The sequence below is a fragment of the Lagopus muta genome, chromosome 7, assembly GCF_023343835.1.
Source record: "Lagopus muta isolate bLagMut1 chromosome 7, bLagMut1 primary, whole genome shotgun sequence".
NCBI lineage: Eukaryota > Metazoa > Chordata > Aves > Galliformes > Phasianidae > Lagopus > Lagopus muta.
Genome location: NC_064439.1, coordinates 23,032,045 through 23,058,087, shown reverse-complemented (window position 1 = coordinate 23,058,087; position 26,043 = coordinate 23,032,045). Strand labels below are relative to the sequence as shown.

The following is a 26,043-nucleotide window of genomic DNA, read 5'->3' as shown; positions in this document are numbered from 1 at the left end:
TTCTTGCTTTCCTTGGGCAGGGAGAATTGTGGAAATGTTAAGCCTATTGGAATATGAAGGTGACACGATTTGCATTCTCAGTCCCAATCCTGCAAATTGCTGTCTTCTTTCCATGTGGCTGTAAGTAATGAAGGAGATAGTGGTCTTGTTTTTGTATGAAAAATGAATTAACACCTCTCTATGTAGCACAAAAAGCTGCAGTTTTTGCAATATATTGGTGTGCACTGGGAGAAGGAAGGCTTTCAAAGTTTTATCTTCCTTCAGTTCTCTGTGCACTGAAAGAGAAATTAGGCTTATTTTATAGTATCAATAGAGAATCACATTAATTTTCGCAGTACTACCTCATCACCATTGTAAATCTTCTTTTCAATCTCAAAGCTCTTTGAGGATTTTTTTTCCATTGTTTTTTACTAATTTATCATTAAGTCAGGTTTAAGTCATAAACTTAACCGAGTTCTTAATTTTGACCTTGGAAGGTAAAAAGAAACAGCTTACCTTCTCAGGGAGGATTAGAAATTGTAACTGTTCTTCTTGATACAACACGGTCACAAATCACAGGCATTTCTGGCTCTTCTGAATATAAAAGATTATTTCTGTGTCTGACGTCAAGTTTTGGCAAGCTGCCAGTGTATGAATTTGGCTTCTGAAAACCAGTTTCAAGAAAAAAACTAATACATGGATTCACGTAGACTGATCTGTTAGTATAAGAAAATTGTATCCCCAGCAATAGCTTGTGCTGTGATTTTAGCAAACTGGGGGAACTAAGCACTGTTTTGGCACTGGAACCTCTGTTGGTCTTTAATGGAACTTCAGCTTGGGCAGTGTACAGATTGAGTTTGGAGGGGGAAAACAAACTTCTTGCAGATCAGTTTCCTGGTAGAAAGTCTGTACATACATTTTGTTAAATTTTGTAAGACCTCAGTAGAACTGACTGTTTATCTTTCTCCCAAGTCCTCATTATCAGCTGCGGATTAAGCAAGGCATGGCTGGTTGTGTGAACAGCGTTGTGTACCCCAGCTTGGAAATACTTATTATCAGGGAGAAAGTTTTGGTAAGAAATCCATCGTGAGTAGAAGTGTTTGCCTTTTGTCTGCTTTGCTCACTGTGGGAGATTGGCCTTTTCTTCGTGGTGTTCCTTTTCTCTGTCTGCTTTAAACTGCTTTTCGTTGAAATCAATGCCAAATGTTCACTTTGTTTGAATGGCACCACTGCTTCTAAAGTAATGCAAAATTAAATCAAAAAAACTACTGCTTACAACTTCAAAATTGATAGTGATTTAAAAGGCATTTCATTTCGTTTAGATTTTATGGGCCAGGTGCGTATTGCTACTTAATCAGCAACATATAATTAATGACTGAGACCTGGAATTAAGTCCTGAAACAGCACTCAGAAGCAAATCTACTTCAGAATGATGTGACCACTGCAAACTGAGTTAGTGCTATACATTCCTCTCAATGACAGGGACTCTGGCAGCGCAGGAAGCCAACCTGTACTGCATCCTTTTGGCCATCAGCCTGAGGAGCTGGTTCTGTATGTGTTACCAGAAGTTCTGGCAGTGTCTAGGACCGCATGTGAGAGCTCTAAGCATCTATCTTTCTTTCATCAGTTTCCATGATTTATGCATCTGGATTATCCAGTGGGAGTTTGGTGTATTGTTACTTGATTTCAACCCAATCATTCTGATTATGTGAAAATAGCTCTTTCTAAGGAATCTCATTTGTGTCTGAAAATCCTCTTCTTTCTTTCTCAGTTTGTCAGCCAAAATCAAATAGAATACAAATGTGGGAGAGGCATCTTCGTAGAGGTGTAACTCAGTGTTTCCCTATCAGTTGTTTGTAGAGGGAAAAAAAGCCAATCTCTGTGGACCAGTATTTCACAGTGCACATTGCTGTGAACTATCACACACTTAACTTAATGGTGGATCTATGTCTCAAGGACATAATTCAGAATTTTGCATCTAGATCCTTGTGCTGCCTCATTTAGAGGTTTCTGGATAGAATGGCAGGTAGGAATAACTGTCAAAGTAGGCAGGAGAAAGGGTAGTGCCTTCAGAGTCAGGTTCTCCTTTCTGGCTTTATAATCTGAAGATGAGGACAGAGAAGAAACATGGTGTGAGACAAATAATGGTTTGTCTGTGCTGTGCGACTGCTAGAGGTTTGTGTCTACTCTGCCAGAAATTTGCTATCCAGTGAGTAGGTTGCAGACTGAAACTTATTCAGGACTGGAGGCTACCAGTTGCCAGGATCAATGGTTGTAGACCTATGAGGTATCGTAATAGCTGCGGTTAGAGACAAATGTTTGGGTGAATGATGAAAGAGACAAAAAGAGAGAAAAGAGAGAGAGAGAAAGGAAGAAATGAAGAAAGATGGAAAGAAAGAAAGAAGCCCTTTGCTTCAACTTATGTGTATTTTGATCTGTTCTGATGCTTACAGAGCCCATTCACGATGAAGTGACACATGCTATTTATTTCATTCAATTCAAACTCCAATTAAAACATATTCTCCAGCTTTCCAGAGAGCTCAAATTACACCTCTTATTTATACCAAAGGAATCATGAAAGAGTTTTGTTTCAATTAATAGAGCTTCTTGCATTTAAATAAGTTTCCAGATTAATATCAGAAAAGGGAACGGACATGGATCAGTGGCTTCTTCAGAAACATTGCCAGAAGACAGTTAAAAACTTGAGCCACTACAGTAGTTGTTTATATCATATTTATATGTACAACTCTATATTCCAGTGATAATTTTATTTTTTAATGGCTGCATGTTCTGTACATATCCACTGATTAGAAATCCCAATAAAAACCTGCAGTTACTAATAAAAAGCACTGAGCATTTGCTTCCTGCCTAAACCTCTTTTCATTCCTTTCCTCTTATTCCAGCTACTGACCACTAGCTAGCTGACACTTTAACTGGGAGACAAAAGACATCACTGATTAACAAAACATATCCTAAAATCTTGATTGTGATTGACTACCCATCTACTGGACCCCTTGTTTGGCTCTCCAGTACCTGGCGGGATGGAATTTCATTCTGGATGAGGAATCAATTGAAGGTTTTCTTAGCTGTACCATAGAAAAGCTTTTGAGAACTCTAGTACACAGTACTTCAGGGCTGGAGACCATATACTAGGCTGGTTCTACTAGATCATCATTGAATTGAGTTTTTATTAAGCAGTACATTTTATTCTATTTACACATTCAATCAGCAAAGTTATTCCTTAATAAATCATTATTAATAAATTATAAATTTCACTGTACTTCCTGTAGGTATAAATTGGCTGGTCTGTTTGCCTGGGACTTGATAAAATTGAAGGAAACTGAAATATCATCTCTTCTGCAAAAAGTCCCACTGTTCCTTATCAAATGTTACAGTATAGTCATTGCTGTCCGCCTGCAATCTTGTGGGCATTTGCCAATGAGATCACCAAAATTCCCATCTGGAAAGGATCTCATTCTGCAATGGATCCTTTTAAACATAGAGTCCATTGGACACTCCTTTATGCTACTTACATGGTCAGCAGCACAGCATCCAGCAGGGAAGCCCACTGCATTGCCTAGATGACTTCAGCTGTGGAACACCAGCGCGCCTCATGTCAGCACATTAGTTAAAGAGCATTTAAAATGGTACTTAAAGCTAAGCTTCCACATGGCTGTTACACTAAACAGGAATTCACTGTAGTGCACTGTCAAAGAGACGAAAATGTTTATGAGCTTTGTTGAAATGCATTGTAAGCACAGAGTAGAAATCTATAGCAAGAGCTCAGTGAGCCTAGATGAATTTTGTAGAAAAGTGCTAAGGATTTTGTAGACATATAGTACTACCAGGTATATTTGCTGTTAAACTGAGACAAATTTCACATAGGTGTTTTACCAACTCACTTTGGCAAACAACTTGCACAATATTCACTCACAACTAAATCAATATAATGTTGAACAAGACTTTCTAGCCTTGTATATGCTCTGTGCTGTTAGTACATAGAAATATTCATATTATTTGAGAAAAATACCCTTTATGTGCTTTTTGAGATAGTGCTGCCTGGAAAATATGCTCCATAGTAAGGTCAGGTGCTTCATCGGGATGAATACATGTCATTTAGAGAAAAGCTGCAGATCAACAAATAAAAGCCCAAACTGTGCACCACCAGCAGGCAAAATCAACACTGGAAGGAGGGCGAAAGTCCCCAGGACACAAGTTTTGCTGAGCCCATAAAAGCTAGGTTTTCTTAAATTCCTGCACTTTGAGATTTTGTCAGCCCTGTGAGAGCACACACACAGTGTGGATTCAGTGAGGCAGTCAGTGTGTCAAGCAAGGTCAGCCCTAGTGCTGCTGAATAGGCTGTGCTGACTTATTTCCAAAGCTATTAGAAATCTTTTATGAATCTCGGTGCTTATCCAAGTAGTCTTCCTTTTGGTCCCCTGTCTGCTATATGAAGCGCTGTCAATGTAATTTATGAAAGAGACTTATCTATTATTTTTCCACATGAAGCTCTTGATCACGGATGGATATTTGGATATTTGAAGTTATTAACAGCACTTAGAGGCTAAGGTTTCAGGTCTTTTCACTCACTGCCAGTGTAATAAATGCTAGCATTGGCAACCTATGGTTTAACAGGAAAAATCTTGCTGAGAATTACGGAGTATTTCCAGGTTTTCATTTTGAAAAGATTTACAAAAATGCTGCTATATTGGAGGCATTTCTATTCCTATTTGATTGTATCATTTGTAATCAAGATTGTCTCTGCAGCTGAATTTGATAGGAATATGAGGGAAAAACCCTAAGCTTGCTTAGGTTAGTTCAGAAGTATCCAAGTCTATTGACTAAACTGAAGAATAGCCCCGTGGCACCTGCGTGGGTCCTGGCTGTGCTCAGAAATGCAAAACTGACTCCCTGTTTTCAGCTGACTCAAAATTTGTAGGCTCATCCTCATTAGTGACTTCAGCTGACAGTTTGGATTTGCTTCTGAATTTCTTGCCTAGTGGAGCCAGAAATTCAGCTTAACAGCTCCAGCAGAACAAATCCCTGCCCAACACAGGCTTTAGCCAAAGTGTATCAAGATTTTACCAAAAGTTGGCATAAGGAAGCATTCAGAGTTGGTTTTGGCAGCCTTAGAAAACACACTGTGTTGGATGTGATCATAAATTGGACTTGACTGATTTGCTTGAGAATTGCAATGGCCCCACAGGCTTTCGGCCTTACTGGTAGAGCAGGTACACACCAGATGTTGCTTTGCCCATTGTGTATTAGTTGTGGCTAACAAGCTGGTTCAGAGCCTCCTCTGCAACCCACCAAAGCCCTAAGACAAAAGAAAGCTGTGTGTTTTTTTGTGATTAGAATCTTACATACAGAATTGATGCATGAAAGGAGTATAAAGCCAGAGAATGAATGTGAAGTAATCAGAGTAATAGCAAGTGAGATGGTGACAATGCCAAGAGGCCAATGAAAATGAAAATCTGCATTACGTGTAGCAAGTTCTGAGGAGACATTTCTGCCAGTATTGGAGAATTAGTTTCAAGCTCTGCCATTTTCCTTTTAAAAGTGTGTAGGTTAGCTTCCCAGGGCTGTCCCACAGCTTCACTTAACAATAATGTGGAAGAAGGAAAACCGTGGACTGGCAGGGTTGTGTCTGCCCTGCAGCTTCTGTTGAAGAATGAGAACCTTTGCACTTCACTGGAGCCAGTGCTGAGATTGCCTCAGCACAGTGGGCAGCAAGAGCACAGTGTACACATTCCCTCATTTCCTTTCCTTGCTAATTGACAGAAGAGAAGAGGAACCATAAGGAAAACACTAATCTCTCTGCAAGTCCCTGAAAAGACCCCTTCGGCCCTTTATTCTCACCCATGCATACATGTCCCCTATGAACCTTGCCTGCGTTGTTACCATGATTATCACTGAAAATAAGACTTTTCATATATGTTACTCTGGAATCCTTCTCAGAATTTTAATATAAATGGCTAATAGCTGCCTCTTGGCAAAGTAGCAACTGATAGTAATTTATCATATGTAAATTTCATTGTTAGACTTTAGTAACGCATGCATAATGCCATAGTGAATAGTGTGCGAATTTTGCCCTAATTGAAATGAGTGCTAATATTCAATCTAATCCTGTGCTGTAATTCCTGATAGGAGCAACAGAGTAATCAAACACTACAGCAGTGGTATTTGATTATTCTGTAGTAACTAATTGAGATTGTATTTTTTTTTGCTGACTTACACATTTCTTTATATCTGCATCATTCATTACAGCTTTGTATCTTTGACTGTCACCTCAGTTGTAAAAACAGTGTAAAAGGCAACAACAGTGTCAGTTCACTTTCATTTATTGTAGTTTAGATTTGTAGCAATAAAAATCAGTACTCCATTAGGTGTAATATTTTAAGAGCATAGCTAAGGCAAGATTTACCACCAGAGATAATCACTCTCAAGTAGACCAGCTGTTGTATCTGTGAAAGCTGGCTGAGAGCTCAGACACACACAGCTTTCTTCAGAGACTGTCACAGGACGGCTTGCATGCTCTAAAGCTTCTTAGTTTCTACTAGCTCATTTAGGAGCCCTGTTAGGTACAGTCCTGTGAGATCAATGTAGCATCTTCTGACTTCAAATCTTAATTAGGATTTCTATTCGTTATAAGCAGAGCTGCTATAAAATGAGAGCCAGACCTGAGGGAAAAAATAAAAAAAAAAGAAAAAAAATGCTCATATTTGTCAGAGTAGAAGTGAAACCTACATCCCACATCCAGCTCTAACAAAGGCTATTCTGCTGCCAAGTGGGAGCAAAATGATCTAAATGTGTGTCATGTGCATTTGATTTATAGCAATCCACTTGCATGATTTTTCACACTTTATGTGATTTATATGAAAACTGTGACATAATAAAAAAAAGTATAATATTTTTCCTTGTTACTTTGCCCACCCCATAAAACATTCACTTAACTCAAATAATCTATAGCAATGCATAGTTACAAAAAAAGGACCAGTGGGAGTTTGCCTGGGGAAGGACTGAATGGAAAACTGGGAAGGAATTGACCATGAGGAAATATCAAATAACTGTTTTTCTTTCCAATTTATGCTCCAGCTGAAGAAAAACTTTTAACAAAATTTTCAATTTATGGAATCAAAAAAGTATTGATCCCAGAGGGAAGAATGTCATGTATGTGGTTGCATTCATCTAAATAAAGATTCTGCCAATGTCATGCAGAAAGAAATTGGGAAATAGAAAGAGAAACACCCATAAGTTCATCACTTAGCATCCGGATTTTCTTGCTTCTTTTTAACTCCTTATATGTGCATCCCAAGTGCATCTATGACTGCCTTGTCATTATGTTCTTATTTCACTGAACTTCCAGAAGTGCTTTAGATACTCCTGTTAATACTTTTGAACTGGAATATGTTATGTTTTACAGCTTCCCAGAGTACATTTAAAATGACACCATCCAGTCCTTGTGAGTAATGCAGACCTTGGATACCAACTCCATTTAAGTATTTTACTAGTCCCTTCCTGAAATTTTATTTGTTTCCACTTTATTTTAAGCCTCCTAAAACCTTTTGGCCATCAACTAGAGATGAGGTGTGGCTTCCTAAGTACTAAAACCATATTTTCTTGGCTACTGCTTTGTGATAAGAATCACCTTCTTTTGCATTAGCAATTAGAGGATGCAGAAGCATTGCATATGATTAACGTTCAAACCATGTTTCCTGTGCTACATTTCTTTCAAAATATAGTTATCTGTCATTTAGTCAAAGAATAGCTATCTTCCACTTTCTCTTTAGAGTATACGATCACCTTGATCACCAACATGTATATTGTGTTGGCTTTTCAAAACTTGTGATTATCCTAAAACAAAATTCAGCCAAGGCAGCAGTTTTTCCTCTTTTTTTTTTTTTCTTCTGTTTTTGTTCAGTTTATTAGCAAGGTTTTGGTTATAGGCAAGCCTAGAGTTAAATAGCCCATTCTTGTTGACTGAGTTTCAGTAGGAAAATGAAGCTTCAAGTATTGCAGGTCCCATGTAATCCAAGTGAATCAATAAAGTATATTTATTTGATCACTTGATCTGTAGAGGTCTGAAATTGCCTATTTGCCATAGCTAATAACTTCTGTTTGTTTACATAGTACCCACTCAGCTCTACAGATGCAGTTCACTCACTCTGACAGGAAGGATAATAGAAATTAATAGTGATCTTCTTGAGTAACAGTTAGGTAATCATCTAGCAGATGGGCATGTGGTTCCCTGATAGTGAAATTATCTCCAAGACTACTAAAAGGAATGAGAGAAGATCCAACAAATTACGTAGATGCCTGCAGTTACTGTGTTGCAATGGCTTTTAGTGCCCAACACCTAAAACTGAGAATTTGGAACCTGTATTTTTCAGGTTTTCATATGAAAACTTTAGGATGTTTACCCAAAAGTTCAGATGCGGCTCGGGGAGCTGTATAAAGGTAACGAGTACATCTTCAGCCTTGCTTTATCATCCCAGAAGTTTGACTAGAGGCTGTAAGGAGGCACATTTTGCCACCTGGCTCTGATGATCACCAGCTTTCTGGCATAGGAAACACTGAATAGAGCTCACCATTTCCCTCAGAAATATGTCTGTGAAAAGATGATGGTTCCAGTTAATCTACTGGCAGACCATTGTTGGCTACTAGTTAGAGCATGTGCATAGGAAATAAGAGGAACTGGCTCGGTTTCCTTCTCACAGCCAAAATCACAACCATGGCATTTCTCTTGCCTAAAGGGGCTGTTATTGCTGTGCTGCAGTGCTGCTCTGCATAGGACCTGGGATTATAATAATGTGACTGCAAAGCTGACTCTTAGCCCAAAGCAGTATCCTAAATTATGAAAGCAGAGGTAAAATGTCCAGATGGGAATGAGAAAATAATTTTAATACTTTCCCCCAGACGCATTTGGCAAAACAAATCCAAGCTGGAAACTATGTGAATGCACATGGAAAACAAAGAGGTGACTGGTGATAGCCAGCATTGCTTCACTGAGGGCAAATTATCGTCTGACAAATTTGGCAGTCTTCTATGATGGGGTTACATCACTGGTGGATAAGAGAAGAGCAACTGTTTACATTTACTTGGACTTGTGAAAGCATTTGATATTATCACACACAGCATCCTTCTTTTTAGATTGGAGAGACATAGATCAGGTACATAGACCACTTGATAAGTAAAGAATTGGCTGATCGGTTGCATTCAAAGAGTTACAGTCAACTGCTCGGTGTCCATGTGGAGACCGGTGATGATTGATATCCCTTAGGAGTCAGTATTATTTAACATCTTTTATCAGTAACAAGGGCAGTGGCACATCAGCAAGTTCGCGGATGACACCAAGCTGTGTGGTGCATTCAACACTCTGGAGGGAAAGGATGCCATCCAGAGGCACCTGGACAGGTTTGAGGGGTGGCTCATATGAACTTCATGAAGTTTAGTAAAGCCAAGTGCAGTGACCCGCACCTGGGTTGTGTCAATCCCAAACTTGAATACAGGAATACAGGCTAGATTATGAGTAGATTGAGAGTAATCCTGAGGATGACATGGGAGCTCTGGTGGATGAAAAACTGAGTATGAGCCAATAATGTGCTCTTCCAACCCAGAAAGGCAACTGTATCCTGGGTAGCATTGAAAGGAGTATGACCAGTAGGTCTAGAGAAGTGGATGTCCCTTTCTGCTTTCCGCTCTTGTGAGACCTTCCCTGCAGTACTGCATTCAGCTCTGGATCCCATAACAGACAGACCTTTTGGAGCAGCTACAGAGTTGGCCACGAGGATGATCAGAGGGCTGGAGCACTTCTCCTATAAAGACAAGCTGAGGGGACTGATCTTATTCATCCTGGAGAAAGAAGGTTCTGGGGAGACCTTATGAGACATTCCAGTACTTAAAGAGGGCCTACAAAAAAGCTGGAAAGGGACTTTTTACAAAGACCCATAGTGATAGAACAAGGGGTAGTGGTTTTAAACTAAAAGAGAGTAGATTTAGATGAGATCTAAGAATTAAGTTCTTCGTGATGAGGCGGTAAGGCACTGAAGCAGATAGCTTAGAGGTGATGTGTATGTTCCATTCCTAGAGGTTTTCAAGGCAGGGCTGGATTGGGCTTTGAGCAACCTGATCTAGGGGAAGGAGTCCCTGGCCTTAGAAAAGAGTTGGAACTAAGTGATCTTTACAGGTTCCTTTTAAACCAAATCTTTCTGTGATTCTCTGGATCCAAATTCCCTAAGCACTCAGCAACAGTGGCTGCTGGTTTGCATGCCTCTTACCCACGTGCCTCTCCTTGTGTTTCCTGCTCCATCCTTGGCACAAGCAGTGCAGGTCAGTGTCCTGTGCTGAGTAGTAAAGTGTTCCCTGAGAGGATCTACAAGTCCTAGTGTTAAGAAATCCTGGAGACATTGGGGTTGAAGGAGAGCGTACAGCTATTCACCCTGAGAAAAATGCACATGGGTGATAACAAATCTATTTAAAGAATGTGCTGGACAAATGAAGAGGCAGAGAGTGAATTTTCAAAGTTCAAAGGGGTAAGACAAGCACAGAGAAAGATGTATTTGTTGCATCACTCTCTTGTATTTGGTCACAAATCCTACTAGTCTCGTACTGTGTTGTTAAAATCTTCCTCCAAAGATATGTGAGCACTATTGTGAAATATGTGAAATATGACATTGCGGAATAATCAGAGCAGAATAATTAAATGAGAAGTTTATCTCAGTATTCCTCCCAAAAGCCTTTCTTTCTTATTGTTTCTTTGGACTGCAGCAAGTCAATGCTGATCTACTGCCCTCTCTTGAATCTTCACTCTTACACCTTTTTCTGGCCCTCCTTGTTGGCCATGTTAGGCCACTTGTGCAAATGACTGAGTGGATAAGGTAGTCCCATCTTTGCATAACCCAATGGTAATTGTAATTATAGCCCTGTTCAGTTTAGTATTAAAACCGTAATAGTCAGAATAGAGATGACAAAAGAGATGACACTACCGATGTTGTACTGTTCCTCAGATGAGCTTCAGGACTAATCCCAAGGTACCCATGGTATTACTGTAACAGCTGAAATGAGTGGAATATCTCAGTACATAATGCTATGCTACATTAACAGAGAAATACAGAACAATATTCTAGTTTAAAAACCAGACTGGGATTTCGTACAGAACTATTATGAGCAACAGATGATGAAGAATTAGAACAATCATGGAAAAATACTGGGCTTTAACCATGTGCATATGATTAAATATGACTAAATATGAATGTTTTAAAACTTAAATGTATGAAGCACATCATGTTATCTTAACATCAAGCAAGGACATTGCTGAACTTTACAAAAAAAAATGATAAACAGTACAAGAACATGAATCAAGTCAGAACTTAAAATCTGCTTGAGAACTTCAGCAAATGAAACAAAATTTGCAATATTAAATCCTCATAATAATAATTCTTATATTAGCTCCAGTGATCCAAAAAGCTATCGGTACGTTGTCTATAATTGCTTGTGTTCATTGCAGTATGCATGATCCCAGGAAAACCTTGTACATACCTTGAAATATCTGCATTGAAGAATCATCTGAAGTGCCTATGTACCAATCATTTTGCAAGATTAAATGGCTGTGACAGTAGCACTAGTCAGGTGGCAATGAGCAGCTAGAATGAGGCAAAGGAAGGACTCCTTCTGCAGGTACTGTCACCAAAGCCTGTGTGTGATTGAGTCATGACATTAGTATATGCTACAGATCAAGTTCCTTTCTGTGCTAATGATAGCACACATCCAGATCCAGCTATGCAGTATTTCTGGCTGCTTGGGGCTTTCCAGCCTCCTTTTCAGCAAGAACACGGTTGATGGCAGAAGTGCAAGTAGTGTTTTTAGCACAGCAGTCCCAAACTTGAAAATACCACTTTGCACATCCCAGTTTACCTGTTGTATCACCCTGAATCAATTGGACAGAGCTGCGATGATGCAGGTCCAAACCTCTGTCCAGAGGCTGATGATCCATCCTTTGGGGCTCCCCTTCCTGAGAATCTTTCTACCTCCACATTATTCCTGATCTGTCCCTTGATTAACGCTTTTTACCTGCACGTCTTTACATTTCAAGATGCTCGTTGTCCTTGATCCGGTAACCCACGCATGTAGTGCTGCAGGACATTCTTGAGGTTAGAGAAAAGCTACTTCCCATCAGGGACTTTATAGTAGCATTGTTAAAGCCTGTGAAAATAGTTGGCCCTGGAGAAGACTCTGGTGAAAGAGGAAGAAAAAAACAGGTACTGGACTTCAAGCATGTCAGCCATTCCTGTGGTTAGAGCTGGCTAGAAGAAGAAAGACTAGAAATATCAAAATTATGTAAGATTTAGTACGCAGAATAATTCTTACTCATTTACTCGTATGTAGTATCATATGGCACAGGCATCACAGTTAACAGAGGGAAAAAATAATGTCTTCAATATTTTACGGATGGTTTTTTTAACTGGGAGATATGGAGCAAGAAGTATTTTAAATAGCTTCTTCAATACATAGTAGCAAACATTCACGAAATCTCACTTGACTAAAATTTGCATGCAGTTGCAGCTTTAATCCAACATAATGCTGTAAACACTTTTAGCACTAAGTGCAGGAGATTACATGCTTTGCGGGTTTGCTATTGATTTTGCCTGCTCTTTCTAGATCACAATTCATCGCTCTGCCATTTGTGGCAAGTAGTATGTTGCAAGACTGTCAACAGCTTGTAGGGCAAAGTTATTTCGCCTATTTTTTAGCACATCCCTGTAAATGCAGCAGTAGAGGGAATGCAGAAGACAACTGGCTTTACATCACACTACAGAACACTTCACAGTACTGTGCATCATTGTATGGACACATTTATGTATATATATCTGCTCATTGGGCAGCTGATCAAGACCTATTATTTATATGCTCGTATATTTTTTGGCAGTTTTGAACCAATATACACTGGGGGAATAGTATACAGAAGACGGAAACAATTCCAGACATTTTCCTCAGATCTAGCTGACCAATTTTTGCTTCAATTGAGTTATCTGTCATTGCTGATCAAATACAAATATGTGGCTGACAGCATAATTATATGTTATTTCTGTGTCATTTGCCTGTCCCATTACCTCTGGCACACCAGAATGCTTCTGGAAAGGCTCTGACAGTAATAAGGCTACTTCTTAACAGAGGCATTTTTTCTGAGGAAAAAAATTTTCCTCTTTTTCATCATTCCATGTTTTATGTAACCTCAGTGGCATATGAAACACTCCCATTCATGGGATATTACATACAAGTGCATTAGATTGCAGTAGAAGTGCCACACCTTTCTTACATTTTGAGATTATTTCTCCTTTAGATGAGGACAAATACAACTGATTTTTTTACTCTCTGTAATGGGTGGCATTCCAAACCACTTCAAGTAGAGAAGAGCTGCTACAATGCTGTGGCAGAAACAAGAGTTGCACAAAGGATTGTTTTGCTCACTACACATACTGTAAGCCTCAAAGTCTTTGTGCCCTTTTCCCATTAAATTCTTAGGGTTTGGGTATCTCTGGTGCTCAGGTAGCGTGCTCACTCCATTTTTTAGATGCCTCAGAAATAAAGGTGTGGTTAAAGGCTGGATGAGTGATGACTTAAAAGAGACAAAGAAAAGCAGAAAGCTTCTGGTCCAGTTTCCTTCAAGCCCTTGGAGTTATAGCCGTGCTGTGCTTCTCTAGCACTTTGTGCAGTGGCAGTTCTCAATGACGGAGAGTCACTGCCCCGTGTCTGTCTTCAGTCACACAGACCAGGCAAGCTAGCTGCATTTTGGATTGTGAAATCCCACAGTCTTGCTCCTTTGCCAGGAGGTCTAACCTAAAGAGCTTCCAATTTGTCTCTTTTCCTGCCACACTGAGTTCTGTGGTAACCTACCTAGTGGTTACTCATCCTCTGGCTTTCTCTCACTCAATAAATATGCTTTTTGAGTGGCCTATCATTGCAACAGATCATTCTTTTTGGGGGGTAATTTTAAAAAATATGCAGGTTCTTCATGGGTTTGCAGACATTTGGAGATTAGAAGCAGCAGAATCTGGACAACCAAAGTCAGCTCTGCAGGCAGAGAGGCAGTTTGATGCAGATACACTGCTGGTCATGTAGTAACATGGAGCAGTAATTCATGCCCACTGACTTTAGCATCCATAGGGGAGGCTGAAATAAAAGCGTGCCTGTCTCCAGTGAATTCAAACATCAGCACACAGAAGGCTGAAGGCACACACACGTGCAGAATGCACTTGAAGTCTAAAGAGATGCCTGTACACCAAGATAGGAATTTATTGTAACAAAATCTAATCCTGGTTTTGTTTTTGCTGTTTAATTCCCAGAAGGATCAGCTACAACGTGTTTCTGCAGGAAGACTTCACAATGAAAAAAACTACCCACAGTTGCTTCTTACTGATTATCCTTCTTATTGTAAGTATAAGACAAATGAATGACACATGCCAGATTCAAACTTGTGGTGATGTTCAGAAAAATAAGGAGTTATATTTGTTATACAGCACAGGTGAAGAAATGAGTTCCCTTACTGATAAAACTTTGAAATAAGGTTAATAAAGTTTCTGAATAAGATATCTTATAAAAGTTTGAACTTGAAACTACCATTCCTCAGTGAGACAAAACTGCAAGTCTGAAGATGGTAATGCCTGTGTTTTTTTGACTGGATTTTGAAACTTACTAGGTGAAAACTTCCTAAACGTTGTGTGAGATTTTGACTTAAGTGATTGTGAATTTTCACTGTTTATGTTGGCTCTGGTCTTAGGAAAGCAACAGAAATGGCAAATATCACTATAAAGATTAGTTGTCAAGTTCAAACACTACTTCCAACTGTTTGGTCTCAATATTTCTGTTACTCCAATATATTCAACAGCAGCATGGCTGGGTAACTATTTTTCTAACTATGTAGCAAATGAATTTCTACTTGACTAAATACCTCTCATGTAAGTTGAATGGTTTCTTTGAGGTTTACCTGTGGAACCTCAAATGATTAGATGATTAAAATCAAAGACATTGCAGATACTCAGAAATGTGGACACTATCCAAATCCCCAGTAACACAGCAGTCATATGTCTGAATGATGCTGCTGGGAATGAGCATCTCTCTGCCTCGGTTTCTGAGTAACTTGTATGCCTGATGCTACCTTATTCCTCAAAGATATATTTGTCTCTGTATTCCTGATGAAACCTTTGATTTTTATTACTCTTGATTGTATCTTGTTGGTTAGTTCTTCAAACCCCTCTGTTTCTCAGCTTTTCTTCCATTCATGTGGAATGAATGTGGAATGTTGCTGTGTGTCTCCCCATCAGCTCACACCCTTTCTGGTTATAAACTGTAGAAATGGGGCTATAGGACACTCTGGGGAATGGCAGAGACCTCTCTCCCTGTTTTGTTTGTTTCAGCCTAGCATAACTTGCCCACTGTGCTGTTTGCCACTTAAATTAACATGGAGAAAAAATAGGGGAGGGAAGCCAAGAACAGTAAGAGAATGGTGGAATAAAACAATGAAATGAGATCATGAAGAATGCAGAAGAATAGCAAAGAATGCCTTACTTGGGTAAAATACTGAATTCATATTTCAGTATCAGGGACTTCAAACAAAGATGAGCTGGAGAGCAAGAGAATGAACAGAGGAGACAACATTTTTCTGCTAGCTTGGTTTCAAAAATAATTAATCCAGAATTAGTTAATGATTTGAATGGTTATCCCTGTGCTTGGCAAAAATCTGCCTTGATATGTATCAGAGTATACTGGTTTTTGTGGCATTATGTGTCTGTTACACATAGCCCTGCGAGTGGTGCACGTAGAACTGTGCTGGCTGGAACATCATGCATGTTAAGAGATCTCTCAAAGCCAAAGGACCCATCTGAGACCAGATATTTTCTGTGCTTGAATAATCCCGACTGACCTGCATAACATAACAGGAGCCTTGGCAAAGAACAGCAAGTCTTCCTGTAAGAAATCAAAGCCAACTGGAAGAACAGTCCCAGATTATTTTTCTTCCACAATCAAATGACAGGACTGTAAATATTCTGTTAACTAAAATTGTCAACAGCCCTTACTGAGTGTTTGGAGTGTTCTGTCTTACGGCATATATTTGGAGGACGGTCTTGAAAGATTTGGCTGATCCTCTCTCTAAATTAGATCTCTCACCTACGGTATCACATGTGCAGCATTGGTTCTGTCCTCCTTACAGCAGTAGCCCAGGGCTAGGACTTATTTAGGAAGCTCTGCAGTAAAATCTGCATCTCCTTCCTTTTACATATCTTTACACTAGAGGTCTCTGTATGTGTAACTTAAGCACAAATTTACTTACATTTTCACTGCTCCAATCTCAGCATTCCATCTTTTTCCACTGTGGTGGCCATACTATTATCTTGTTAGACACCTCTTAAATCAATTTATCTTCTGGTAAGGGAGAAGCCACAGTCGTAGATGGGGACTGTGAACAAGCTCTATTTTCTTGACAGTACTTGCCAGAACACTGCTGTTAAATCAAATATGAAAAATATTTGGCAAGGGTCATCTTTCCAAAAATTTTTCCACCTGAAGTTGGTGGAAAAATACAAGTTTTTACATTTTATTCGTGGTCTGTCATAAGGAAAGGGTGTTCTTCTTTCTCTTCCAGAAAGGCCATTCTCATTCTGCAAGATTTTCTAATTGCTCCTGGGTTCCCAGTGCCAGTCCCATATCCCTCCTTGCACGCTTGGTCCTAGACCCCAATTACAAGTACTCCATAGGTCCTCCTCCCCACAGTTTCCAGCCTTCAGACCTGTCCAAAGTGGTTTTGGTACCTTCTGATAGAAAATGTGTCATTTCTACATAGGCCACCCAGCACTCTACTCCTTTGTGTATAGATCCATAGTAATTACTAAAATTACTAAAAAAATACTAAACACAAACTGTTTAAAGCACCTGACTCCAAGACTCAATTATTAGAAGCAAAGCTCATTTCTTATTGTCTCTCTGACTGCTCCCCTTGCTTTTGGATGCAGAATAATAGCCATTCTTCCACCATCAACAGATATTCCTTTGCAATTTGGAGGGAATTATTTTAGAAATTCTAATTGTTCTTCTCAGGGAATGTTTCTTATTTCACCTTATTCCTGATACTGCCTATTTTTCAGTAATTACTGAGAACCCCGGAGTGTAACTGAAATTTGTTTCAAGTTCCTCAGTCCCCATGTGCTGGCAGAATTAGACCATCTCCTACATGCACATTTCTCTCCACAAGAAGGGTGAGCATTGGAACAGTGTGTCCAGGGAGATCAGACTGCTGAAAATGAGAGGGAGGAGGAAACAAGCTTGGGTCTTTTTCCTGTGTGACTGATCAATTTTGCAGGACATTGAGATAAGAGAATTGTATTTTCTACCTCATTTTGTCAAGTAAAAATTCTCCTTTTGTGCCTGCAGATGGTAATTTGTTCTTGCCCTGTAAATGAGGATGGATGGAGTAGTTTTTGCTCATATATTGCAATTTTGTTGTCCTGAGCCAACCACAGAGTGCTCAGTAAGGACAAAACAAATGCTGCAGCTTCAGACCACACCATTATTCAATTAAATCCCTTTGGCCAAGACTATATTTTAAAACAATTTCATTTTGAGTAAAAAAAACAAATTGTACAGTTTATTAAGTCCAGACCTGTCAAATTGTTACCAAATCTCAATCACTGAGCTATTCACAGTCTGATATACTGTGTCAGATCCTGAAAGGCTTGTGAATAATTTCAGTTCATAAAACATGGAAAATTAATCATGTGAAAACCTGAGTGTGATTTAGGTAAGTACAAAAACTGGCATATATTGGAACACAACTATAGTAGGTTTGAGTCTCCAGAAGCCACTTAGAAATATGTTTACTACTGTGAGGAGGGCATGGCTCATTGTGCAAGCATCTCACTCTTGCCACAGTGATACACAGCAGTGAGGTGCCACAGCCGGCTGTCCCCCACAGCTACAGGTGTGATTCACTGCACAGGGGGGCCATAGCCTGCTCCTGCTCTGCATAAGGCTTTCCTGCTTAAACAGTGATTCCTCTAACATCTGGTGTAGAGAAGGTACTGGCCTTTGGGGGGCCAGGAGAGGTGCTGACAAAGCAGAGGGAAAGGTGTATTTTCCTTTGTGTGAGTTGCTTCAAGCTGTAAGGACTTGCAAATTCCAGAGCTCTTCTCATGTAATGAATATTTGGGGAGGTACAATGCTGATGATAAAGACTTACTGTAGGTTATTTTGAGCATTTCAGGCACTATCTGCATGCAACCTTTCAGGAAGGAAAGGGATTGCATTCACCAAAGGTTTCAGGGTGAGCCAGACATTTTTGTCTCCATTTTTGCTTTTTAACATAGTAAGATTGTTGCCATGCAGCTGATTGCTCTAAAGAGTTCTTGCAAGGTGATTAACTAGAGCTGCATTCGAAATCCCTGAAGCATTCTGCAGCCTTGCTCTATGCTCACAGTCTGCATCAGGCTGTCCTGAGAGTAAAGCTTCCTCATGTGAGCAAGTACTGACTGCAGCAATGGAAAAGAACTGTAAGAGAGGGTTACAAGTTGCTTTCCATTCAAAGTGCCTTGTCTTCATCTACTGTGGGTGATAATCTTTTGCTCGTCTACATAGCCTCCAAAATCTGCAATGTAAGTTATATGGGATATAATTATGAGATGTTTTCATCCTGCTTCAACAGCAATTGAATACGGGAAATTTTTAACATTCGATGGTTCAGTAAAACATGTCATGTTGAGGTATTTCCCCCAAGAAGTTGTTGTCTGCTGTTTCTAAGTACCTTCGTAATGAATAAGCAATCATCGTTATGTTTACTGAGTACCTTCTGTTAATGACCTTCCTAAGGCATCACAGTGGTTTTCTTCTCTGTTCTGTCACTGGTGGCTGTGAAAAGTCTCTCAAGCACAATCAAGGTACAACAGGAGCTCCGCAACGAGGCTGAGTCATGCTGAGCTCTTGCTTGAAGATGTGGTGTGTCAAGGAACAAGAGTTAAGTCACCCACTAAGAGGTGACTAAACTGAGCAGTTTTAAAAGAAATGCATAAGATATATTTTTGAGCTATCAAAATCAATAATAAGCAGTTGTAGCATCCAGATTCTGAAATACATTTTGACTGAGCTCAACAGAAGATCTGGGGGAAAATCAAAAGGAAAGAAAGCTGCAGATACTTTATTTTCAAAAGTCATGTTTAGTCTAGCTCCTTGATGGTGGAAGAAAAGTATTTGGGAATGCCTGTTCATCACATCCAGTATTTTGTGGAAAAAAAAGGTGAATTTTATGTTTGCTTTATTTGGATTTTGTGTTTCAGAAATAGGCATAGTCTAGTAGAGGTTAATAGCAGGTGTCTGTCTTACAGAAACTGGTGCACTATTTACTAATCTTAATATAGTTTAATAACAAATCCAAGTTGTTTCTCTAGATTACTTTGTCCATTCTAGGTTTAAAGTGAACTTCAGCATTCCCAGCAGCCTGTTCTTTTTCTTTGTTATGATAATTCATTTTCTTATGACAGTCATTTGTCACGTGGTGGCTTGGTGGTCGTATGTATGACGTCATTTACTTGGACTTTTAGGAGTGACATCATATGTACGGCTGCTAAACTGCTGCATGGGACATCACTTAAGCATTTTTCTTCTGAAGAAATCATAAACAATCATTTTCAGGCTGTCGACACATCCTGCTTATTAAGTTGTGAAATACTGATTTCTCTTTAATAAAGAATATTTGTAAATGGACGAACCATTCCTTTATTGTATCAACATCATTTATACTTCCATCTGAAGTAACTGATGGATAGATGGGAAGGGTTTTTAACTTGCAGTAATGGACTCCAAACATTCAATATTTATTCCATACCATAGGCACTATTCAGGTGAAGCTTTCCCCACATGTAGCCATGCCCAGGCCTCTTCTACCTTTGATAACAGCATAGCAAACCAGAGATTTCTTTCTGCTCATTTGCCTTTTCCTCATCCTAAAGGTAAGGAGCACAGAAAGAATAAGTTAATAATGATATCCAACATCAAACTGTGGTAAGAGCTTTGTATAATTGATCCCCAGTATGTGGCCGGATCACCGTCCCACTGAACTGAGTGGGAGTTCTGCCCATGGCTTTGGGGTGAGCAGGCACTAGGCTCCACGTATCAGAATGTTGGTGGATGCACAATTCTTTTGTGTATGGTAGTAAACAGAGGTTTAATTGCTCACCCTCTTTCAAGCCATCAGATTTATTTGTTGTTAGTCAGCAGAAATGATCGTTTGTTTCAAGGCAGAATAAAATATTGTTCAAAATTCCATGGCTGGCTTTTCAAACCCAGACAAAAAGAAATGAGTAATTAAATGGAAGAGTGTGTGTATTTTAGGCACATCGCAGATTAACAATACCAGTAACACACCTACGCATAACTCTGTAATCTGATTTCACATTCAAGCTTTTACAATTACATCAAAGGTGCCTGGAAATGTGTGTGTGACTAACTCAAAATCTGATTCTTCAGATTTCATAAGTAAAAAATGAGATAAATGTAAGAGACTGATGTAACCTAACATTAATATTCCAGTCTTTATCCGAAGTTGCTTTATTTTTACTGTTGGCCGTTAAATTATTTCCCCTGATGAAGAAACTATTTTCATTGAGCTTTTCTGACATATTCTCATCTATCTTTTTAATCTCTCTAAGTGAATTCCTGGATCAAATGTGGGTAATAGGGATTTTTCTCACAATTTCAACTGTAGCATGATTGCCTTGCTCAAAGGTAGCAGAATGGTTACAAGTTTGAGCACTTTAAATAATTTAGTGCACAATCCAAAACACTCATCCTATCTACCACCACAGGAACTCTGCTTCCAAGTATTATTCTCATTAATCTATACCTAATAAGAGCTGTCTACTTCAGGAAGTAGATTCATCCCTTACATGCAGCAAATTATGAAACTGACTTTGAAGAGAAAGGTGTTTTTTGCTCTCTTGTATCTCATCCCTAAAAATTTCAACCCTGGTTACAAACTGTTACATCTTCACCTGTTGAAAGACAGGAATGGAGCGTTTCTTTTCTGATGGCATCTCTTTTAATTTCAGTTTATACATTTTTGTACTGTGCAATCTTGGGAAAAGTCTGTCCTTTCAAGAATGGTGGATAATAATGAACCAAAACAACTTAAAAGAAGGGAAGGATGTTTCAATGCACTTAAAAAGTATTTTCAGTTTCTATCTGTGTATCTGGCATTTGCCAATTATCATACAGTTCTGTTGTGCTTTACTCTGTACAGATAAAGCAAGAGAAACTGCAATTTATGATCAGCAACTTCAGTCTTTCTGGTTGTACTGTTAGTGTGAATTGGTCTTGTTTGGTCAAACAAGATGAAGAACAGACCATCTCCAGTGTCTTCCAGTCTTCGCTATATGAAGTTCAAAAATAAAATCTCAGCAGGAAAAAGGATTAGATTAAATTGGGAAAAAGCAATTAAATTAGAAAAAAAATTGGTTAGGTAGAAGAAGATGATGTAAAAAGATGAAACTGAGATGTTTCAGCAGACATATCTACATAAAGTAATGACATATTTTCACATACTCTGTTTTGCTATGTATTTTAATGAGCTGCTTTGTCTGTGCAAATGGAAAAGAAAGCAAAGTGTTAATGAGATACAGCTGTTTGCAATGTGCAGTAAGAAAAAAGGGAAAGAGTAATTTAAAAATTCACTTCATGTTTGAACTTTCAAACCTGTCATGGTTTTTGATTGTACAGCTCTAAATGCCTGCTTACTAATCTTTGAACAAGCATTTAGTGTTAATGTGAATCTCATAGGTTTGAATGTGCACAGGAGGTGATCAATATAATCTGAAGCATGCTCCTAAAAGTCCTAAACTTACTCTTTACTATGGAGAAAATACTGTTAAAAGTATTAATGTTAGTAACATTACCTGTATGGCTTGTCTAGAGAAATACAGGCTTTGAATAAGAAAGATCCCCAAGAACTTCAAGGCTTATGGGAGTTCTCAGTTTTGAAGGAGACTTTAAATAACTCTGTATGTACTTGCAATGGCTTAAGTATAGCTTTGCAGGTTAAAAAAAAATAGTCATGCAAAGAAAGTGCCATAGTCATATTGCTTTTACTTGGGGAATCAGAAGAAATAACCCTTTCCTATCACCTTCCCACAGAGAAGTGTCCTGATACAGAATTAAGGCAAAAGAGCTTTAACTGGAGCTCCATACACTCATTTCCTCCCTGACTCGCAGAGGCTGTGCAACAGAGGGGTGGATGGAAAGAGAACAACTGACCTTTCTGCCTGAGCTCTTGGCCTTCCATAGGCAGTGGTCCTTCTGTGTGCCCTTCAGGCAGCTCAGAGTGGAATCCTTCAGAAAAGGCCACTTGATCAAAGAGGACTTTTCATTCAGACTCTCAGATTTGGGGGTACTTTGCTTATGCACTTAATTAAGAACTAAGCTCAGGTTGTGAGGTTTAAACCCTTTACCCTGGCCCTAAAAGTTGAAGGAGCTCAAAGCAGAAAGCAGAAAACATGAAATAATAAGGTTTCCAGCCTGTGGTACTGACTGGGTAATCTAGAGAGAAATCAGCACAAGTGGGAAGAAGTACATGGGTGCAACATTGTGCAGATATGTACAAATTTTTTTTTGCAGATCACTAATCTAAATGGAAAGATTTTAAAGACTTTATCTAGTATTTAATGGTTCTTTCTTTTGCCAGGAAAAAGGGCTAGGTTAAAATCCTGAGTTTATAGTGAAGTAAACTTAGCTGAAATTCAGCACTTACTTTGAAAGTAATAAGGTCTATCATAATGCAAAATACGCAAGTAAAAGGCCTTTGAGGAATGCGTAATGAAGATTTCTGACCTTTTGTAATTTTTTTTTATCTTGCTGGTTTGTTCAGTGTCACTAACAGTTTTTCCTTTCTGTACAGAGAGTGGTTCCAAGTCTTACTGCTACTGTAAATTATACTGATCCTACATTAGAGCCTGTAGTAACTGAAAATTCAGTCATACGACAGAAGATAATAGATTCACAGTTCAAATGCTATGAGAGGATGAACAGAGCTCCTCCATATAGGAAAAAAGGTAAAGAAGATAAAAAAGTTCTGTTTGTATATTACCATGCTTGTGTATATCACTACAAGGAAGCATTTTGTTCTCTATACTAACCTATATTTTTCCTTGGGATGCAGCTGCCTTCTGGTAAGCAGCAGTCAGATTCACACTAACTTACTGTCCTCTGAGATGCTAAGAAAGAAGAAAGGCTAGAGTGAGCCCAGGGAATGAGCAGCTATTCCTCCCTTTCCATGCAGATGGTACCTGTGTCATGTAGGTGAAGTGCATTGCTGGCTCAGGGCTTTGCTGCTTGAATTTCTGTTCTCTTCCTTAGACAGTTAAGTTTGCCAGAACTGTCAGTGCAGTATTTTTTGGTACTATTACACAAAGATGTGACTGTGAACTGTAATATCTTAAATATAAATGCCAGTCTTGCTCATTTGTTTTGCCTTTCTGTCTGTCCTGAATTGAGAACTGTCATGCTGTGTATCAGCACAAGTGCTCCTGGTCTTCTGTATTCAACAGTAACATTAGTAAAAAGAGGTTTATAAAGCATTGAGGACAGATCATTACTGAATAGGAGACACATGTTAAGATTAATAAAAAGGAAAAATAAATGACAAACAATAGTGGTGCAACAATGGCATGCAGTGAATGAAGAAGCCTATCAGGCTGGGACTGAGGGTTCTCTTTTGGTCATTTCTTTAATAAAAAATAAGGAAGAAGCTATGAGGAAGCTAAAGAAAAAATATTTGAGGCATAGTGGAAATTTGTGCAAGTAAATAATCATAAAGTCATAGAATCATTGAATCAATAAGGGTGGAAAAGACCTCTGAGATTGACTGTCAACCCATCACCACGCTGCCCACTAGCCCATGTCCCTAAGAACACAGGGAATGAAGGCACTGTTTAAGAGAAGTTATATTAGGGAAAAAAAATCAAACAATGCAGTTAATGAAGTGGAGATAATATGTTGGTGAGGTTTTCTTCAGTATAAGCACAAAGGCATTTCTGTAACTCTTCATCAGATTTTATTGCTGTCTGTAAGAGTCAGTGACTAGATGTTAAGATATTCAGGCCTTGATGCAGAATTGTTTTGGAATGAATGTAGAAATGTACAATGTAGAACCCTTTGATTCAAATAAGTTTTCAATTAGGCCAATAATGGGAGAAACAAACAAACAAACAAAAAACCAACATGCAAGTATTTAAAAGGAGCAATAAAAACTGTCATGTTTCAGACATAAACAAGCCTTTAGCTGCTGTGCTATTCTCTGCACACGTTACTTGTTTAGTCTCCAGCTCTATAAAATGTAATTTTTGCATTAATTGATAGTTCTCATCTATTCCCTTTCTTTCTTTTCTTTTTTTGATTTTTTACCCCTTGCACATGTAATTTGTTGCAAAGGGCTGAAGTGTTAGCCCAGCATGAAGTGATTCTTGTTTCATATGATGTCATCCTGGTGGTTTCTCCTGGGCAGGACAGTCCAGGAGGACAGCAGCAGCAGACCAGCAGCCATCTGACACAGCTCAGCAGTTTCTGCTCTCCTTCAGCTGACAGCTGGGTTTCAGTGGAGCCACTGGGGAGTGTTGTGTTCATAGCAACGTGCATTTAATGCATTTGTAACTCAGACTGAAAATAATAAGTGAACAGAGAAAAAGGCCAATGCTATTGAAGTTGTGTTTTTCACTGTGGATTTGTTTCTCTGAGTCGCAACTCAATTACAGGATCCTCATCAGTCCTCCAACATGTATATTTCATAAATATTAAATGTATGTCACAGATGGAAGTGAGCAAATGCCTAGATCTCTTAGCTGATAATTTGAAAGGGAGGATCGTATGAGATGGTTAATTCCCTTAGTGCAAAGGACAACTGTTGGAGTGTCTCCAGAGAAGAAAAGCCCAAGATATGAGCTGAAGGCATCTACTGAGTATGCCTGCCCGTTTCAAGGTAGAATTGATGAGTTTAAACCACAGTGGAGTAATGAAATGTACAGTTCAAGCACAAGGGAGAGCCTGACAGTCCTGCACAGCGTTCCCACACTCCCCCAGAAATGTAATTGTTCTGGTCAGTGATTCAGCAATGTTGTTCACATCTGCCTTTTATGGTTTATTATTTAGACTGTCTGAGTTGTTTCAGGAGTTCAAAAACATATATATATGTGTGTATGTTGGTGTATGTGTATCTATACTTATGGGCATATGTATGTATATATCCTATCCCTGACCTTGAAAGACACATTCCACGTTGTATGGACCTTGCTTTATAAGGCAAGGCAAAGGATTTAAAATTAAAGCCTGAAATCCCTATCAGCTTCATTCTGCTGTGTCTTTCAGATACAAGTTGCAAACGTTTTTTGCTCTTCTTTGGTATTACAAAACAATTTCTAAAAGTCTTTCAAATGTATCTCAAAGACAGAGAATGCCTGAAAGATAGCAAACAGCTGATACTAGGCTTGCTAATAAAGTGAACAAGGGTATTAAATACCTTCTAAGTAAGTCTGTCAGAAACAACCTACATGGTGATAGCAGCTATTCTGAAAATTCTCTGGGACCAGAGCAAAAAATGGCAAAGTATGTCTTCTCACTGTATGTCCCTTTAACCTGTCACTCATGTTAGTTAATATGTTTTCCCCAATGAAAACTGATTTTGCATGAAAAATAACCAAGAATTATCTTTTTTTGGTCCTGATGTGCTATTTGCATTAATCCACTGTGAGCAAGAAAGCTGTGTTTTCGCAAGCAGTCTCATAGTGCAATTTCTGCAGACCCCATTGTATGACATCTCTCTAATGGGGAGCAAGAAAGTGCAGTATTCTGCCTCCCTCTTTCATCCACTTTGTCTTTCTTGTGTCTGGGGATAATCCCTGCAAGGCACACAGTGCCAGGAGTGCTACCTCTGCAGAAGAGAACTTACAGGGTCTTGTCTGCTACAACTGTCAAGAACAAGAATGTGTAGGTTCAGACCCTACACTCAAAGCTCCATTCAGTGGGCTTTAAAACAGTAGT

The 26,043-nt window shown here is 39.0% G+C and overlaps 1 protein-coding gene across 2 annotated transcripts in view; it reads left to right on the top strand.

The window, feature by feature from the left end:
• The window catches only part of CALCR (calcitonin receptor), a 129,142-nt gene that overhangs the window by 55,359 nt on the left and 47,740 nt on the right, over nt 1–26,043 (top strand). The window contains exons 1-3 of one of the 2 annotated variants that reach the window (XM_048951762.1): nt 1,033–1,051; nt 14,322–14,409; nt 22,910–23,063. In XM_048951762.1, the coding sequence (XP_048807719.1) occupies nt 14,362–14,409; nt 22,910–23,063 (202 nt within the window). In that variant the 5' untranslated portion in view covers nt 1,033–1,051; nt 14,322–14,361. Of the gene's footprint in view, nt 1–1,032; nt 1,052–14,321; nt 14,410–22,909; nt 23,064–26,043 lie in introns of those variants that run through there. The other variant, XM_048951761.1, reaches the window with a different exon arrangement.